This window comes from Neomonachus schauinslandi, chromosome 2, assembly GCF_002201575.2.
Source record: "Neomonachus schauinslandi chromosome 2, ASM220157v2, whole genome shotgun sequence".
Classification (NCBI taxonomy): domain Eukaryota; kingdom Metazoa; phylum Chordata; class Mammalia; order Carnivora; family Phocidae; genus Neomonachus; species Neomonachus schauinslandi.
The window spans coordinates 162,952,832-162,971,543 of NC_058404.1; the positions used below are offsets into that span (position 1 = coordinate 162,952,832).

Here is an 18,712-nt window from a genome sequence, read left to right on the forward strand (position 1 = left end):
AATATCTTATTAATAATATGGGGGAGGGTCAAAGAGGAGAGACACCAGCTAACCCCAAAACATTTAAGGCCAAGGTCTCTGCTCTTTACTGGAAGGGAAGGTGAAGGACCAAAGCCACAGGAAATTGGGCAGATACCGGCAGGTGGTTTAGCTAACTCCTGCCCAATGAGAGGAAGAAGAACGGATGTTTGTCTCAACAGATCCGAGGGCAGGGACCACTCATTTCGACAAGTGCTACTGCTACAACAGCTACAAGAAAAGGAAGGAGCTGTGAGTCTTCGGGTAGAATTGCAAGGCCAAACGTGAACGCAGTTCAGTAGCATGCCTGGGAGTCCAGCCACCACCCTGGACAAAGATGTCCTTCTGTTTGAAAGATGATCAGAGTTCCTGTCTGGAGTGTAAAGCATAAAATGCCCAAAGTAAAACTTTCCCTTCATAGATGTACTAAAGACAGTGACATAGGTTAGAGCTAATATCATCAATAAAGGGTTTAATCTGCTTTAAAAGGGGCCCTGCCCCACAGAGCCTCTGGACCCACCCCCATCAGGGAGCAGGCCGCTGAGTCACCCCATCAGAACCACAGACTGCCATCTAGTGGTCACTCCACAAGAGCAAGTGCAGAGGGATTGCCTTCTAACAGGGCCTGTGAAGAAACTGGCTTGGGGAATTGAAGCAACCAGCCTGAGACTTTCCAGAAAGCAGCCACATCTTCAGCCCGTCCCCCCCGCTTTTCGGTGTAGCACACGTGAGAAGACTCATATTGGCCTGAGAGCGGCAGACCATTCCACTCCGCTCAGGGGCATCATCTCCCCAGAACAAAATGTGAACCTATCGTGGGGTCATTTCTTATGTGAGTTTTGCTCCTGTAACAGATTCAGAAGCACCAGGAAGCAGGACAATAAACCTCAAAGGTTCTAAAACGAAAAGTAGTTCTCCATTACCCGGGGAAAGGCCTTCACCCCTTCACTTAGCCAAAGGTATGTTTCTAGCCCATCATCAACTTCTATGCACCTTCTAACTTCTATGCAAAGTTGGCTACATCTCTAACACGCTTTTGTTCTGTTTAGCGTAAACATCCCTATAAGCTTAATTCATCAGAAGTAAGCCTAAGCCCACGTGTTAGAACAAGGCGATAAATAACAAAACAGTCAACTGAAACGAGCAGTGCCTTCTCCTGGCTGAGAATGATCTGCAGAGCTTGGGAAGGAGTGTCCCCACCGGCTGCCGTCATTCCTTCCGGCGCTCACAGAACACTGGCCCCGGCGGGGCTGAGAGCCCAGGTGTGACCACAGTGCATCACCTCCCCTTCCCGGTTGGCGAGGCGCTGCCAGGGACACCCAGGGAGTGGTGGAGCAGATTCAAACCTCTGGCTCCAAAACCCACGGGCTTTCTGTTTCTGGCACACTCCCACTGTAACCAGTTTTTTACACTTTGCATTTTAATCAAATATACTAATATATTATAAATACAGGTATTGTTATATACACTTTAATTCCTGTGTGAGTTCAAAACACTTCAATGGACAGGCTTAATAAAACCAAAAGAGAGCAAAAAAGAAAAAAAAAATCCAAAACAGAAGACAAAATAGGTAATTCAGAAGAGGGACTACTTTCCATCTTCTACCAGCATATTAGTGATTAGCTTCTAAGCATTCTTATTCTTGTTTACTGGGCGTGCATACCTTACAAACACAGTACTTATTTTATCATTTCAAGAAGCCTAAAGAGAAGTGGCCTTATTACTTCTGGATATTCTGCCTGCACTCTGCTTCTGAACCCCTGACCTGAATGGACTGCCTTGTTCGTGGATTTTGTTTCCCCAGGATGTAGAACACTGCACTTGGCACGTTGCGGCCATTCAAACACTTGCTGAACAAATCACGCATCTAGGGAGGCCCGAGGGAGGGGGAATGAAGGTTCTTACAACTTGATATTGGACTATTCTGAACTATAAAGAACCTTAAAGGTTATTCTGAGTAATTATCTCTTCCTCAGTGATGGGGAAAGCCATCTCAAAGTTTCATGCCAAAAAAAGAAAGCAGGCTCCTCAGTGTCCTTAGAGTGGGTCAGCTTGTCATCTCACCCTGAATTGCAAGGACCAAGTGGCCGTCTCCTATGGGAACCCATCTGCCACCAAGTGCGTCACACCAAGCGTTAAGTGGGGTTCCCAATAAAGAACCGGCAGGGTCCCTGCAATCCCCCCGGGACCCCCTGAACATACACAGACCTCTTCCAGGGAACTGCACACTTCCCAGGCAGTGTGGCCTCATATGGGAAAGGCCTGGCACTGTGTAACATTCTCTGGTAAAGGCAAATGTAAAAAAGAATCTAGAATGACTAAAAATGGATATTATACCCTCCCCCTCTGAAGACAAATGAAAATGTGCCTGAAAAATATTAATGGTGCCTTCTCTGAAACCTTGAAATAAAATCTTGATGTGGTCATGCATTCGTCATGACAAGGACCCTTAAAAAAGAGCAGCCATCCTGCACTGTGTTCGGAAGGCAGCACAGAAAGTCCGTGAGGAAAACAAGGAGAGTGAGTAGACTTGAAATTGTCAAGGACATGTGCCCAACACCAAAAACACAGTTTTTAAAGAGATTTCCGAGGACTTAACCCTAAAATTCTAGAGCATGCTGTCAGGAAAGTGTATTTGTAAAAGGGTGACTTGACTTTTACCTAAAACTCATCTGCCATCAGACAACAGCTGCTAGAGGAAGAACGTGACTTAAAGAATCAGAAGTCTGGGGTTTTCCTCCCCTTTCTGCCACTTACTTTAACACATCATGTATCCCTAAGCCTCAGTTTCCTCATTTGTAAAATGTGCAGGACAAAGCCTGATCGGTCTTCCTCACCCGGCAGCCTCAAATGGGCTCAAACGAGTAAGCAGTCAAGTGCATAACCAACTACTACGGCCAGGGGCAAAGAAAGCATTTTTATCAATAACAAATGGACAGTGCTAGTAAGCTGGCAAATTCCAAATTGTTTAAATAAACCCATAAAACCATTTCCACTCCAATTTCAATCCAGTAAGTATCAAAGTTATTCCAAGTCAAAGTGAAAAAAGCGTCCTTCCGAGTACTTTAGATCAAAGTTACCATGTTAAAAATCAGCACTTCATCTTCCAGTACCACTGAAATATTTACTCACCCATCCCAACTGTATCCTTCAATGTTCAATAATAGAGTAACAGTTGTTTTCTTGAATGAAACTTAGTGTGTGCACCCCCCCACACGCACACATGCATGCACACACACACGTGCGAAGTGAACTCATAAAACCACTGGGTTTTTTTTCTTATTCTGGCTCAGGTAACACAAACAGAATTGTTATTATTACTTTTTAATCACTAGAGTAATGAAGTTCCAATTTTGCCCAAAGCTAAAATCAGAATATATAAAATAGAAGCTATCAAATATTTTCACTTCTAAGTTAAACTTCAGTCAACTTTTTCTCCCTACCTGTAAACCAGATGCTAATATGCCTTTGCTTTTTAAGCTCTAAGTCTGTGCTAATATGGTAGTCACTAGATGCACGTGGCTACCAAGCACTTCAGATACAGTTAACACAAACTGAGCTGGATCAGAAATGTAAAACACATACCAGAATTTGAAGATATAATATGAAAAAAAGAAAAGCTCGTTAATTTTTAAAATATTGATTATATGTTGGAATAACAACATTTTGGATATTTGGAGTTAAATAAAATACATTAAAATTAATTTTACCTGTTTCTTTCAACTTTTTTTTAATGTGACTGTTAGAAAGTTTAAAATTACATATGTGGCTCCAATCTATGAGAAGAGGCTGGTCTATTTCTATTGGGCAGATCTGCTCTAGAAGAATACTAAAATAAACAATATACATTATATAAACATTTTAATTGCTAAAATTTATGCATAATGTCCTCTCTTCACCATATAAAAATGGGATTTGGTCTTTACCCCTATGGCCACAGGTGAAGTGTGCCAGATCACTTGGCTTCCTCTAGTCACCCAGCCCGGGCTCCCTGACAACCCAGGGAGGAAACAGCCGGCTGGGGAGTGCATGGATGCCTCCCCCCAGACCCCCGGCCCAGGACAGCCTCAGGACTTACTGTAGAGAAGTCATTCCTTTTAACCATTCCTGTAGAGTAAAATAACCCATGTTTTGTGCATCCAATTTCCAAGCTAGGACAAGCATAACTACCTGTATAAAAACAAACAAACAAAAAATTAGAAAGACCAATCAAATCAGAATGACAGATCCCAGTAATTAAAACATATCAACAACTTTCCAAATGCTTCTGTTCACGGTAGTTTAGTCACTGAAATATGAACAGGGTAACTTCAAAAATGAGTTCTAGTTCGGAAAACATCTAAAAAGTTTGATAATTAGTCTGTTGACAAAGGCTTGGAGGAACATGAACTCTTATGATGCATGATGGTGGAAGTGTAAAGCCATTAACCTCTCCAGAGGGCAATTTTGCAATATTTACCAAAATTAAAACCAGTTATCAACTTAGCAATTCCACTTACAGAAAGTTATGTTATAGATACACCGCACATGTACATAAAGATGTTATTATTCAGTAATATTCCTGCAGTCTTATTTATAGTAGCAAAAGACTGAGAACAACCAAACATCTATTAATAAGGGCCTAATTAAATACTTCCTTGCTGAATGCTCTCCACACAAAGAAATACTATGCCACCATTAAGACAAAAGAAGTAGAGCTATCAGCAGAAACGGGGAACAGTCTCCAAGGTTTATTAAGTGAACAGAGCAGGTGCAGAGCAGAGGGCTAAAAAAAATAAAAAGGTCGGTGGTAGGTCATAGATAATAATGGCGTTGTATCACAAACACATTAATGTTTGTGAATTTAACTGTATACACTGGAGGAAAACTATTTGAAAGTGGCCCAAAATTCCACTTAAAAGCGCTATGCCTGGACTGAACACAGGCTGAGTGGCCCAGCTCCATCACTTCTCAGTGGGGCACCACTCTGGCTTCGAGGGAGTCTTCGGAAACTCTGGAAGCATCAGGAACTGTGACAACTCTAGTTTCCGGCACTGCTTATCACTTAGCTGCTTTAGGGGAAAAGATGGCTCAGAGATCCTGATGTTGAGTTTAATAAACGCTTGAAGATGTGAAGACAAAATTACATTTCAAAGGTACATCCAGCTTCAAACTGTCCAGGACTCCACAGAGGGACAGAGCTGAGTCCACCCATCCGTGACTGGGGAAGAGGAGGAAGGCTTCCCATCTCGTCTACCTCAAAAACCCAAGATAAGATGAGGAATAACTAAAAAAGAAAGTAGGTCAGCCCTAGACAGGTAAAGAGGGCCAGGGCTTTGCGAGGACCATCCCACCACTCTGTGGGCTGGTTATCTCTGGACAGTTGTCCATACCTAAGGGACACCCAAGTCCTGACCTGGGGATCACATATACACTGCTGAACGGCTACATCTCCATTTGTTGTAACAATAACAACAATAAAAACAATGGGAAGAAAATAGATGTTTCTGCAGAAATTGGCCAGGGACTAGCATAGTCCTCATCTGGCAGTTAATTTTATTTCTTTACACAGGACGTGAAGGCTTCAACTACTACAACTTCCCCAAACATTAATCCACCATCCATGTGGCCCCACTGGGTCAGATGCTGATGGTGGTAAGAGGATGAGAGAACATGAAAAAAGTAAGGCAAGCAGTCAATTAGAAATCACTTGAGATGATTTAATTAGCCCCTGAGAGCCAACACACACACATTAAGTACTCCAGAAGAATGGTATGAGGGAGATTCAGAAAGTCTGTCCTTTTGTTTGCCAACAAGGTAGTTTGTAGACTAAAAACGTCCAGCTTTGTCTAATTTATAACTGCAAGATTAATGAAAAGCTTTCTCTTCATGCTGACTTTATGGTTTTCCACCTTGGAAATTATTATCCGTGAGAACCCACTGAATCTCTAAGCCCTTTCATCAAATCTCAATTAAATCAGTACATATCGATTTTTAAAGTCACTAGGTTTTTTAGATTAAAAAATCTAGATTACTAGGTAGATTACTAGCACTGATCAGTAAACCAATGTTTCTACATATTATACACATCATCACAAAATATCATCCCTTAATAGGTTAAGAAACTTTAACTTAAGAGACCAGGGGGCTACTCAGAAGAACTTCCCAAAAAGACATGTTCTTCCAAATATTTACACATTAGTCGATTTCTCCTCATCCCTCAGCTTTTCTTGGAATTCTGACTCTGGCATACATATCAATTTACCTAGATGAAATAACCCACATTTTCTAATTCAAACTTGGTATGTTCTCAAACAATATCTATACTCAATCCTCTATCAGAAAGATTTAAAGTTCCACATAAACACTTGTTAAGTTAAAACAACGGTTAGGACACAGAAACACACAAACACACACACAAGTATGCAAGAAATGTGGCTAAAAAGCCAAGTTGATATTTGCAATGAGTATTTCTTTACATAAAATGGACCTTTCTTATGGTAGCTAATCAGGATACTAATTACTTAAAGGATTTTGCTGTTGCCTTAGTAAATGACAGCGGATTTGAATTTTACAAGCCTGCTTCAATTTCATAAGCTCTAAGTCTTCAGGCAAGGTGAGGGCTTTAAAACCTACCTTTTAAATGTTTTAAAGTACTAAGTCAACAGTGCAGACAAGCCTTTAAAAAACTTTACTGCTTATTTTTCAAATGTTAACACTTCTGATACTGGGATGCATTCACAATTGATGCATATCAGAGTTTACTTAGCAACGTGTTTTCTTTCTTAGTGATGATATAAAATACAACTTCTGTTAGTGGCGTCTTAGAAATGCAGTAATAAATACTTTAGAATAATATTCTGAATTTGGTCTCCTGGACTTCAGCGTGATTTGACATTTCAAGACTATTTCTTTTCCTAAGAAAAATCAAGAACTAAAGGCCTCATCACTGCTCCGCAAAAGGATAACAGCAGCTCTCCGTTACTGAGTACTGGTATTTGAAGAACTAGAATCCACACCAGCACTCCCTCCCCCCCACCCCCAACAGGCCTTTCCCCACCCCTGAGAGTAAATGCTCCCGGAATGCCTCTCACACTGGCGGCCTGCCCTGGCCTCCTGATCTCCTCCCCTCCGGGCCCTGCTGGCCCCCTCCAATCTAGGCTGACGACTGTGCTCTGGGTAGAACCTTTAGGTCCGCTCTCAGGCCCAACTCACTCTCACCCTTCTTACCATTCAGTCCAGAAAACACTCCGCCAACCTTGGCCCAGCTGCCATCAGGAAACTTCCTTCATAAAGCCAGTGAAATGTTCTTTTTTGTGTCTATGACTAGTCTATGGACCACACCAGGCAAATACTATTGGCCCAGATGTCCCTAAACCTTTATAGCAAGCTGAATAATTTATTAAGATACCTGAACTAGATCACATTAAAATAAAAAATACAAGACAGAAATCCATATAATGAGCTAAAGGCTCTTCAGAAAATGTAGTGTTGCGGGGAGTAAGGGGGAGGACAGAAGCATAGAAATATTAAGGGTAAAGAAAAGTTTTAAGAAAAAAGTGTGAAGTCTTCTAGTTGTCTTTAAGAGCATGATATATATACATGGGCACCAGCTATCTTGCCAAGAAGAGTCTGAATGAGGGGGATGAGCTCTTGAGATCTCTTCTAGATCATAAATTCATTTAGGATCGAAGACATATTTGTTAAATTGGAGGCTAATGCAATATTAAACTGCATAGTTAATGAGCCAAGGCACTTGTATGAGCATCATTTTTCATTTTAGTGTAAGAGAGATGATGTAGGAACAGGAAAAAATATTCAACATGACAAGAATTAGGAAAAAACAAGCATATAAAATAACTTCTAATTAAATTTTTTTAAGGAAATACTTAGGGCCTTTATATACTAAAAAGCAACCCCTGTGTTAAATTCAATCAGAAGTGAAAGAGCTATGAAAAATTCTTGATAATTACAACCTACTCAAAACCCTTATGAATAATTAATTATTCAAAGATGTGGACAAACTCTGCATTAGGCTGGAATAACTATAGAGGGGGACAAATAGAGAATAGACTGTGACTCAGTCTCCCAGGTGATCTCTCAATGGAGGTACACATGCCCACACCACTTTTTAAACATCTAGTTTAATTACTTTATTACCATGCCTTTTATTTACAAGAACGTAAACAAGAGAAAAAAATGACTGGTTACACCATACCAATTACAACAAAAATTTCTGCTTAGAAATCAAATTAGAATTGGAACTTGTTACCCAGATTGCCTCACAAAACTAACACACCATTACTTCTTTACTGTTGCTTTATTTGTCAAGGGACAAAAGAGTTAAGAAAAATAGTCAACTGATTTGCCCAACTTAATAGGTTAGACTTACATTTTCGGGTTCGACACCAATGTCTTCACAAAATTTCTCCATGCCTTCAGGACCTACAACATCATCAGTACCTGCGATGGAATGCAACCTTATATAAATCAAATCTTACCATGTACGCTATTACTCCTATACTAGTAGTATACTGTTAAAATATTTTTAAAGTAAACTAAAATCAAATAACACTTACGGGCCATAATCCTTTCTGAGAAAAGAAATCACCAAGTATAAACTAGAAAATATTCTGGAATTTCCGTTACTTTTTAAAGGATTTAGCTCTGCACAATCATGTAAGTCAATTTATTGCCATGCCTTTCATCAGCCTATGGACACAGGCTACACATACTTTGTGTCTAAAGATAAGGCTACCTGACTTCAGCTCCTGCTCTTTAAAGTAGCTTACAGCTCTATCTTATTTTGGTAATAATTTCAATACATACAATAATCTCTGGAAACCTAGCAGAGAACCACATAATATTCTTTACAAAATTAACTGGGAAATAACATAATTGCTTCTCTTACATAGGAAAAAAGCAAGTAGTCTTTCTGTTCTTGACAAGGCAATATTAAGCCTCTTTCTTCCCACTCTGGCTTCAGCTCTGTTTCCTCCTGAAAGAACTGACTACATGTTCCATCCTTACTTTATCTCCCATTCATTCTTCAACCACTGCAATTTGGTTTCTGCTCCTCTCTCTCTATTGAAACTCTTCTTGCCAAGGTCACCAATAACACCTTTGCTGCCAAATCTAACAGTCAGCTGGTTTTTATTTTATCTGACCTCTCTGTGATATCTGAAACTTTGAAGTTCTTTCTTCACAAAATTTGCCTCCTCCCACAGCTTCTGGAAGTACCCTCTCTCATCTGGTTTTCCTCCTACTTCTCTTTTGGTTTCTTAATGTGTTCCTTTGCTTTCTCCCAACTTGTTAAATTTGATGTGAGGAGTTCCATCTTGAAACCACTTCTAGTCCATTCTATACCCTCTGCCGAGGAAGTCTCAATGGTGCTTGAGCTCTTGGGCCCACACTTTCCCTCTTCACTTGGGACTGTCCACCACGTCACCGCCTGGCTACCCCACCTCCTGTTGAACTGCCACAGCTAAACTCATCTTCTGCCCTGAGCCACCTCCTGCATTTCCCATTTTCAGCCACCACCTGAGTGGATCATCTCTCCATGCCACGCCCGCTTATCCTCTCAGAGTCTGTCTCGACTGGTGGCCCCACGGGGAAACAGAAGCCTGGGAGTCCTCCTGGACTCTTCCCTTCTCCTACACTCTCCACATCCGGTCAACTAGCAGGTGCAATGCCAGTTTTTCCTTCCAAATATTTCTTAATTGTACCTAACCCGTGCTGGCCTGTTCAGGCGTTACTCTCTCACGCAGATGACCACAGCAGTCTCCTCAGGAGCTCCTGAATTCCACAGCCCCGTACCCTCTGACCCATCCTGCACACGGCCACCTGAAGGAGCCATCCCAGACACAAATCCCATGCCGGCGTCAAGTCCTTCAGTGGCTCCCCACTCCCTGAAGATGAAGTGCAAAATGTGGCATATCGAGTAAGGTTCTCTATGATCTAGAGCCTCCCTTCCTCTTCAGCCTCCAACCTCTCCACCTTCAAATCAAGTTTCGTGAAAATAAATGAATCAATAAGCAGTACTCAATGAAAAAAGCCCCAGAAACACTTACCTGTGGTTTGCTCCTGACACACACCCAACACCAGACTGTTCTCTGTGGCCTCAGCCCATCTTCCTCTCCCTTCCCCGTGTTAACCGGCCGACTCGTTTTCAGTCTTGAAGACTGACACCAGACAGGGAGTCTTCCACTCCTCCCCACCCCCACCTGCAGAGGCTGGGAGGGGCAGTCCTCTGCGACCCCCCACCACAATGCCAGGAGTGGTTTTCTCACATGGGGTACATCTGTGTTAAGTCCCAGCTCCTCTGTCTTTCCCTCTGAATTCCTCCAAAGTAAGAGCTATTGTATTTCTAGTGGACCTCAGCATTCCACCTGGCATGGAGCACTTGCTTTTAGAAAGTTTATTAAATGAATGAATGAATACCGGAATACAGGAGTCACTCTAATCTTTGCACAGCCTCTAGATCTAGCAAGTCCTGCAGAATCCACCATCTTCATAGGTCTGTTTCATCCAGGGAACATTCACTTGACACTGTGGACCTATGCACTGTGGTCGCTGCTGACGATTAAGAAAACATGGTCCCTCCCCCTCCAAGAAGGGAGACAGGGCATAGGAATAATTCCTTTTTTCTTCCTTTTTTTTTTTTAAAGTAATCTCTACACCCAACATGGGACTTGAACTCACAACCCCGAGATCAAGAGTTGCGCGCTTAACCGACCAAGCCAGCCAGGCGCCCCAGGAGTAATTTCAATATAAAATAATGATAAACAGAGGTGCCTGGTAGGCACGGTCGGTCGGTGGAGCACGTGACTCAATCTTGTGGTTGTGAGTCCAAGTGCCACACTGGACGTAGAGATTACTTAAAAAAATAATAATTAATAAACCACAATAAATGTGTAAGGTGGCTGTCCTCAAAAGATGAATATTAAAATCACTTAGAGGGCTTGTTGGAAAGTCTTATGTCCTTTCTCTGCTTCAAAGCCCTGGCTCCCCTAAAGTCAAACTTAGGTCTTTCCCTTGCCATGTGGCCACGGGAAATATTTTTTCTGCATGCTGTTATTTTCCTTTTAATCACAAATGTGCCTTTTTGTTACAAGATGTTTTGTTTCATATATTCAAATGTTACCCTTTTCTGGGATTTTCTTTTTTCTCCTTTTATTTTATAGGTTTTTCTATGTATTCCTAATTTTCTTATCTTGATTATTAGGGGAAAAGTTATTGTTTCAAAAAAAATTTAAAGAAATCTTTATATAATACTTAAATATTAAGACAATAATAAAAGCTATTATCCAAATAAAAGATTACTGCATTTTTAATCCAGTTTTTTTGCTATATTAATATATAAACACGATACAAAATTTCATTTAAAAGAGAAAGTGAAAAAAAATTAGAAAGCAAGTTTCCCCTCCAACCCCTCCCTACTCCGCAGAGACAAACATTTATTAAATATTCCTTTAAATAACCTTCCCAAAATAAGTCATTTATAGAATTCTACATGCATGGAATAGGTACATGTTTATTTGCTGTTTCTGTTCGTCCATGAAATTCTCTGTGGCTTTCCAGGGAGAATTTGATCATTTCATCTCCAACCAATGTTCATTTTTGCCTCCTCCTTTCCAGTTATTTATTCTCCATTCTTTCTATGTCTTGTCTAACAGCCCTGGCTCATCATTTCCAAAACAATGGCAAATAAGCATCACAAGGGTAAGCATCCTTATCTCATTCTTCACTCAAATGAAAATACATTTAGCCTTTTACCACCTGATAGGCTGCTAGCTTTGGCCTGGATGGTGCACATACCCACACGTGCGCAGTCACGTATACATTCTACAAATGACACATGAATACATCCACACGGGAAAATACTCCAACAGACAAGGTCAGGGCAAAACAGACTAAAAAGAAAAGGGTGTTTTCACCCTTTCCTTACCAGTCCAGCATATATCTTCTCAGACCTTTATGCTTGTACTTAGGTATGTGCAAATACACAATGAAATCACTTTTAAGTTTGCTTACACACAAGGGTTCATGCTAGGCCTATAAATCCTGCACCTCGCTTTTGCCCCTGCATGTGCCTGGTGGTCTCCCTGGGCGAGTGCCCGCACATGCGCTCTGCTAGTGGGCCCGTCTTCCATTACCCCACAGCACGGGAGTACACGTATGGGTCACCATTCTTTCCATGGTTCTACTACTGTAAAGATTCCGGCTACGAGATCCAAGAATTCTCCTCAGGAGGAAATATCCACCTATTCCTATTTTGCTAAGAGGTTTTGTTTTTAGGAACAGATGCCTTTTTTTTTTTTTTGGTATCTACTGAGAGGACCCCTTGGGAGGTGGTTGCAGATGTGAAAGAAAAAGTTACTTTATAATTATTTTAAAATTCCTGTCTTTGGTTTCCATTCCTCCTGACTTAAAAAAAGCTCTTCTGCTGTAACCTATCCTTGAGCCTTGCAAGGTGCCCGACTTCCCCGGGCCTGTGCACGGGGCCTTGGTGTGCCAGCTGACCTACCCCCCGCCCTGCCCCGCCCCGGAATGTCCGTCCCTCTAGCCTGGCCACTGACGCCGCTCTCTGCCAGCATTCATCCCAAAGACGATGCTTCTCGGTCTGTCTGCTGGCCACACTAGAAAATGAGCTGAGTGCACCCTAGAGCCTGGTACCCAGCAAGCCCTCAAAGGAGGTTTGCTGAGGTATACCATGTAGCAGTCACGTTAAGTTCTCCAGGGTTTTCCCTTTCTTCCAGATGCCATGCAGTGCCATTGTCATGTTAGCGATACACACTTGCATCTGCTGTATTTAAAGAGCAAGTTTTTAACCCTATGACTTACAGTGGCATGACTGCCAAAAGTAGTAGTCTATCCTAAAAATAGTAAAATGTAGCTTGTTAATCAACATTATTTAAAAGATACCCATAATTCTGCTATTTAAAACAACTTTTCTCTTTTCGCCATGATCTTTCTCGTGCACACATTTAAATTTAGCTGTAATCACATTGTTCGTTGGCGTTAAGATTGTATTTACACTAAATTGATCAATTCACTCGTAGAATTTAGCCATCTTAATTCTAACATTAAGAACTGCGAATTCTTAATTCTGAATATGTAACCGGCCAACACAAAGTGGGTCAGAAGTGAAGCACGAAGGAGAGGATTTTAAAAAGTTGTATCTAAAATCCTAAGCTGTGGAATGCTCTGCTAACAAGCTAGTGGAGAGACATTTGGGAGGCAGATATACTGACAATCATCTAAAAAAGAGTAGTCCTCCCACGTTCCCCGCCACCTTAAGCAGGGGCCCCCCAAAAATACATTCTCCATCATGGCCCCGGGCCCTCAAGGAAAAGCTTCCATAAGGCCACCATGTTGCATCCCTGAGGCAAACGAGGCCACACTGTCCCCTGTGCCGTCCTTAGCCTCGGCTCCCTTGCTGACAGACCACTTGGTCGCTTAGCATCTGCTCCTGGTCCTTAATCTCATTTTGGCAAACCAAAACACGATCCTGTCAGAGAACTTAATCCAAAACAGAAACTAAGGGCCCACAGTCAGTCAGGACTTGGGAGAACTTCTATGATCTACATCTATGTGAGTTTCCCTGTAACTCTGACATCAACGTTGGCACGTGTTTGGCTTAATTCCTTACTCTCAGATAGACTTCAGAAAGTGGAAGTTATTAGGTAAATTGCTTCTGTAAAACTGGTTATTTTCATCCTAATGAAAAGAAATGGGACTCCAGTTTCAGATGGAGGTCTAAACAACACTCCCCCACCTTGCTTTCTCAAGTCACCAAGAACTCAAATACCAAAGTACAAAAGGGAGCAAACCTCTAGCCACAGAGACCCGGAGGGAGAGCGCCCGGTGGAGCAGGTTTCATTTATTCAATCTCTGAGAACCAGAAATGGAGGTGATCGGGATTTGAAAAGGGGAGAGGCTGCACCTTAGAATGTGTAAAGGAGTGCTGGCGCTAACTGGCCCGGGAGAAGCGGGGAGGAGCAGGGCTCAGGCTGCAGGAGCCACGGGCAGTGGAGGGCAGGGTAAGGAGTGGAACGGAGAACTCTGGGAAGAAGGGAAGGGGCACCCATGTGAGACAAGCGCACCACTAGGGCCCTCCCATCCTCCACCCGCCCCTCCACCCACCTCGGATTAAAGTGCAGGGAATCAGCCCAGGCCAGCTAGCTCTTTCCTAAGGAAACAGAACTCACCACGGGGGTTTCACCACGGGGGGTAAAGCCTTCCTCTCGCTAGCTAGCGCCCCAGCCTCACAGCCTGCCCCGGCAGACTCATCCCACAGCACAACCTGACAGTCGCCCGGAGTCATCTCACCATTTGCTTTTCTTCAGTAATGATCTACAGCTTTTATTCATGTGTTTGGGCTATTAGAAGTGAAAGCAGGTATCAGCTGGAGCTCCTAATTATTCCCAATTTCAAGCCATTTTCCCTACTAACACAGGAAAAGAAAAAAATGGGGGTGGGGGTAAAAACAGGGATAGCCAAACCCACAAAAACTTTTTGTAGGGATGATGTGCAAGGAACCACCTGGCAGGGATCTCAAGGAACCTAAAGAATGTGGCTTAATCTTTATCCCAAATGTCACCTTCCTGAGCCAGAGAAAAGCAAACAAGATGGAAAACTGTAGCCTGCTCTCTTTTTAAAGGACACAGAAATGTGGCCATACCAGGGAAAAATGATGTCTGCTTATAAAGGAAGACACACACACGCGAATCAAAATAGCTGTGCTCTGATGGTAGAATTAAGTGTACTTTTTGTCTGCTTAAAAAACCCACTTCATGAAAATCAGTGTGAACCAAGATAAGAAAGCAAAAAACCTTCACAAAGTGATACAAATATGAGAAAACCATTCATTCAGCACCCATGTATCGAACACCTGGCAAAGTGTCAACCACTTTTCCTAGGAATACAAAATGTCTTCAAGAGATTCATTTTCTCGTGATATAACATGGAAACACATACATTCTCATACTATGTATTTGTTTTTTTTTTAAGTTTTATTTATTTATTTGACACAGAGAGAGAGACAGCAAGAGAGGGAACACAAGCAGGGGGAGTGGGACAGGGAGAAGCAGGCTTCCTGCTGAGCAGGGAGCCCGATGCGGCACTCGATCCCAGAACCCTGGGATCATGACCTAAGCCTAAGGCAGATGCTTAACGACTGAGCCACCCAGGCGCCCCTGTGTAAGTATTTGTACTAAGGTCCCTGTCCTGCAAACAACATCCAGCTCAAACTAGTTCAAGTAATGAAGGAGAATTAATTCACTAGAAAGATACTGGAGTAGCTCACGAAAATCCGAAGACCTACAGGAATCAGGATCATGTCCTTTCAAGTCTACCACCGGAAGAGAAAGATGCTCTTCTCTTAGCTGCAATCTGAAAATCCCAGGGGAATTTTATCTGATGGGCCTGGCCTGAGTTACCTGCCAGCCCTTGGAACAACTTCTGTGGCCAAAAGGGCAAGGCTCTTATCAGAAAACGAATAGGGTGAGGTAGGGGATGGGTTGGGGGGCGGGGGAAGGGGGAGGGAACGGAAAGATCAGACCACAGGAGGAACCCCCGCTTGGACACCTAATAAAAGGGCATGCGAGCCAGGTAGGAAAATGTCCTGTGTGAGTACAAAGCAGGTTGTTAAGCTAATGAAGGGGCCTCGAAGATGTACAGCAAGAATCATCTGATAGCAAAGCGGTGAGAAAACACTCCAGGTGGAGGGACGGCGGCGGTGAGCCAGTCAGTTCTCCTTCAACCTGGAGGGAGCAGGGAGTTCTTTCAGCAGGAGGCTAGCCTGGAGCGGAGTGTTAGGAAATGACTTGGTCTGATCTGTTTTTTGCTTTTGTTTTGTTTTTTAAATAAGACCACAGGAGGCCCATGAAACCTAGTTGGGAGCAGAGACAGAGGACAGGAAAATCGGTTTGAAAATGGCCAAAATCATCAAACGGAAAGGCTATGAGAGCGCCAGAAACACAGCAAAGAAGAGGGGTAGAAGAGCCTTCAGCTCAAACTTGTCTGGAAACACTCCTTTTCTTTTTATATCGCACACAGCCAGTGACAGACAACCCTGGATTTCAGTCTGATATTATCCAACCAGCTATTGTAAGCTGCAAAAATAGGACTGAATTTAAGACATTTTAAATGACAAAACAAACATTTTCTGCCAAATCATCTTTCAGAATAGACAATATAAGAAATTCCATTGCACATAAGGGTGCAAAGCAGCAAAGCTTATTTTAACTTTGATGTCCAATCCAAAGAGTCACCCACTACCAGCATTCTAAAAAGGTTTCCTAGCAATCCTGAGTATTTCTCCCAAGTGCATTCATCTTTTCAGTTCCCTTCTAGTGTTCTGAATTCTTTGGCTTAGCTGCTGGCTATAAATAGGACATTTGGTGATTTGTTTCAACTATGTTCCCTCCCTCAAACGGGGAGAGACGGCACACAAACCACATTAGAAAAGTACACATTTTAAAATTCTTTAATCTTCCCTAAGGTAGTCCTTATTTTCATAAGGGACAGTCTCAGATCATCTAAATGAGGACCTACCTGCATATTCGTAGAACCACTCTAAGCATCTCTTACTTGAAAAGGCTTCTTCTTCAGTCTTTATTCTGGTTGAATCATATTTCCTATACATGCTAGAAATTGAAAAAGGAGTCTGAAATTATTTAAAGATGCAGAGTTTCTGTTAAGTAGCAGACAGTTTTTCTTCTTTTACCCAAACCAGACATCTATTCAATCAGTATTTCCAGTATATTTTAAACATTTTACTTCCTGTATTTGGAAGCTTCAGCTTTTATAACTACAGTTTTAAACACAGTCAGACCCAAAACAGAATTAAATGGTAAATACCTGATACACGTTTTGCTCTCATTAACAAGTAATCAATAAGGACTGATTTAATACACCCTCCTCTACCTCACTAGCCAGAACGAACTACAGAGTGATACAGTGAGACACAGCCAGAAATGGCTAAGGTGTTTCCTTCCAGCAAAGACCCTAGAACTCACTCCCGTCCTGCATTAAGTTCTCCTGACTTTCATGTCTTACAAGTCAGGGTGGGCACAGAACACAGTCTAAGGAAGAACCTGTCAGTATTGGACACATCAAGGGAACATTAAGCAAATAAAAAGAAACATCAAATTATGTCCAAGCGTCCAGGGAAAAAAGCCTCAGGAGAGAGAAGTAGAGGAGCCTGGCTTCTGGCCCTCTCCTGTCGTGCCCCGCTGGTGTGGCAACACCCAGCATAAGCTGCACAACTGAGTCAGGAAGCACGGCAGTCTCCTCCTGCAACAGTGTGACTCTGCAGGAATTCTGTATTTTATGATGACCGGGGGAGCTAAGAACTAAGATGTTCCCTATCTGGGGAGGGGAGAGAAGGCAGGATCTTTAAAGTAGTCATTTCAATAGAAAAATTATGAGTAAATACTTTTTCTTTCCCTCATTTATACATAAATTGCCTAAACAGGTGTGTGTATGCATATACATATGTAAACACTTATGAATGCAGTTTTAATTTCTATATTATATATTACAAAGATCATACATAATTACATTATAATAAGTATTTATTCATGACCTATTCACCAGAATAACTGTATATACGCCTGATTAGAGATTCTGGGTTTTAATACCGAGCATGGCTATAGGGTATTAAGATACCGAAACTGCAAACAACCCCACCAGTTTTGTATTTCTTCTATAAGAGGTAGCCACACTACCCAGAAACAAAGGTGGGACTGGCCAAGGGTTCAAACATATAGCTTCCAATCCTGGGCCGAGACATTCTCAGCTCACAGTCTGGTCAACAACATGGAGACCTACACAGGACGCTGTAATGAAGTGCCTCAAAGTGCTCTACATAAAAAAGGACAATTGAATACCATTCAGTAAATAAAAAAAGATACCAATACATGCTATTACATGGATGAACCTCATAAACATCATGCTAAGTGAAAGAAGCTTGACACAAAAACACCACTCACATGAAATGCCCAGAAAAGGCCAATCTGTAGATGGAAGCTGGATGGGGGGTTGCAGGGGTCTGGGGGTGGGAACAGGGGAGCGGACTGTGAATGGGCATCAGGGATCTCATTGGGGTGGTAGAGGTCTTCTAAAACTGGTTTGTAGTGACGGTTGTGTAACTCTTAATACTTAGTAAAAATCACTGAATTGTACACTTAACGTGGATGAAAGCTGTGGTATGTAAGTGAAGTTGTTTATTAAAAAAAACCAAGAATGAAACTCAGCTAAAGCTATAGACCCCTATCCCTTGGGTGGCCAATGAAATGCTATCAGTAAGAGGACCTCACCCCCTCCTGCAACGCAGCCACCAGTTTTAACACAGCTTTCTCATTTGGAGTTATCCCAGACTGTGGTGAGAAGTAGCAAGTGCTCCATATATAGTCACAAACTGCTATGTGATTATTAGCATTTAACAGTTCCAATGACAAGAACAGCGACACCACCAAAGAAGTGACCAAGTGACCTGGCTTCCCAAAGCTGAAAATCACTGGTCTAAACATTGCTGGTGATTGTCTTCTCAGTCACTGTTATCTTCTCATAGATCACATTTTCTGCTCATCTGGTATAGGAAGAGTGATAGCATTTTCACATTTTCAGAGTCCATCTCTCTATCCTTCCAACCGAGTTGGAGCATATTAAGTATCACGGCAAGGAAAAAACAGAAACAGCTCATCTAATC

At 42.2% G+C, this 18,712-nt stretch overlaps 1 protein-coding gene across 3 annotated transcripts in view; it reads right to left on the reverse strand.

Annotated features, from left to right (window-relative positions):
- DCUN1D4 (defective in cullin neddylation 1 domain containing 4) overlaps nucleotides 1-18,712 on the reverse strand; it is a 69,287-nt gene that overhangs the window by 20,295 nt on the left and 30,280 nt on the right. For all 3 annotated transcript variants that reach the window (XM_021701547.2, XM_021701548.2, XM_021701549.2), the window contains 3 exons: nucleotides 16,555-16,646; nucleotides 8,390-8,460; nucleotides 4,097-4,188 (listed from right to left, as the gene is read on the reverse strand). In XM_021701547.2, the coding sequence (XP_021557222.1) occupies nucleotides 4,097-4,188; nucleotides 8,390-8,460; nucleotides 16,555-16,646 (255 nt within the window). The remainder of the gene's footprint in view (nucleotides 1-4,096; nucleotides 4,189-8,389; nucleotides 8,461-16,554; nucleotides 16,647-18,712) is intronic.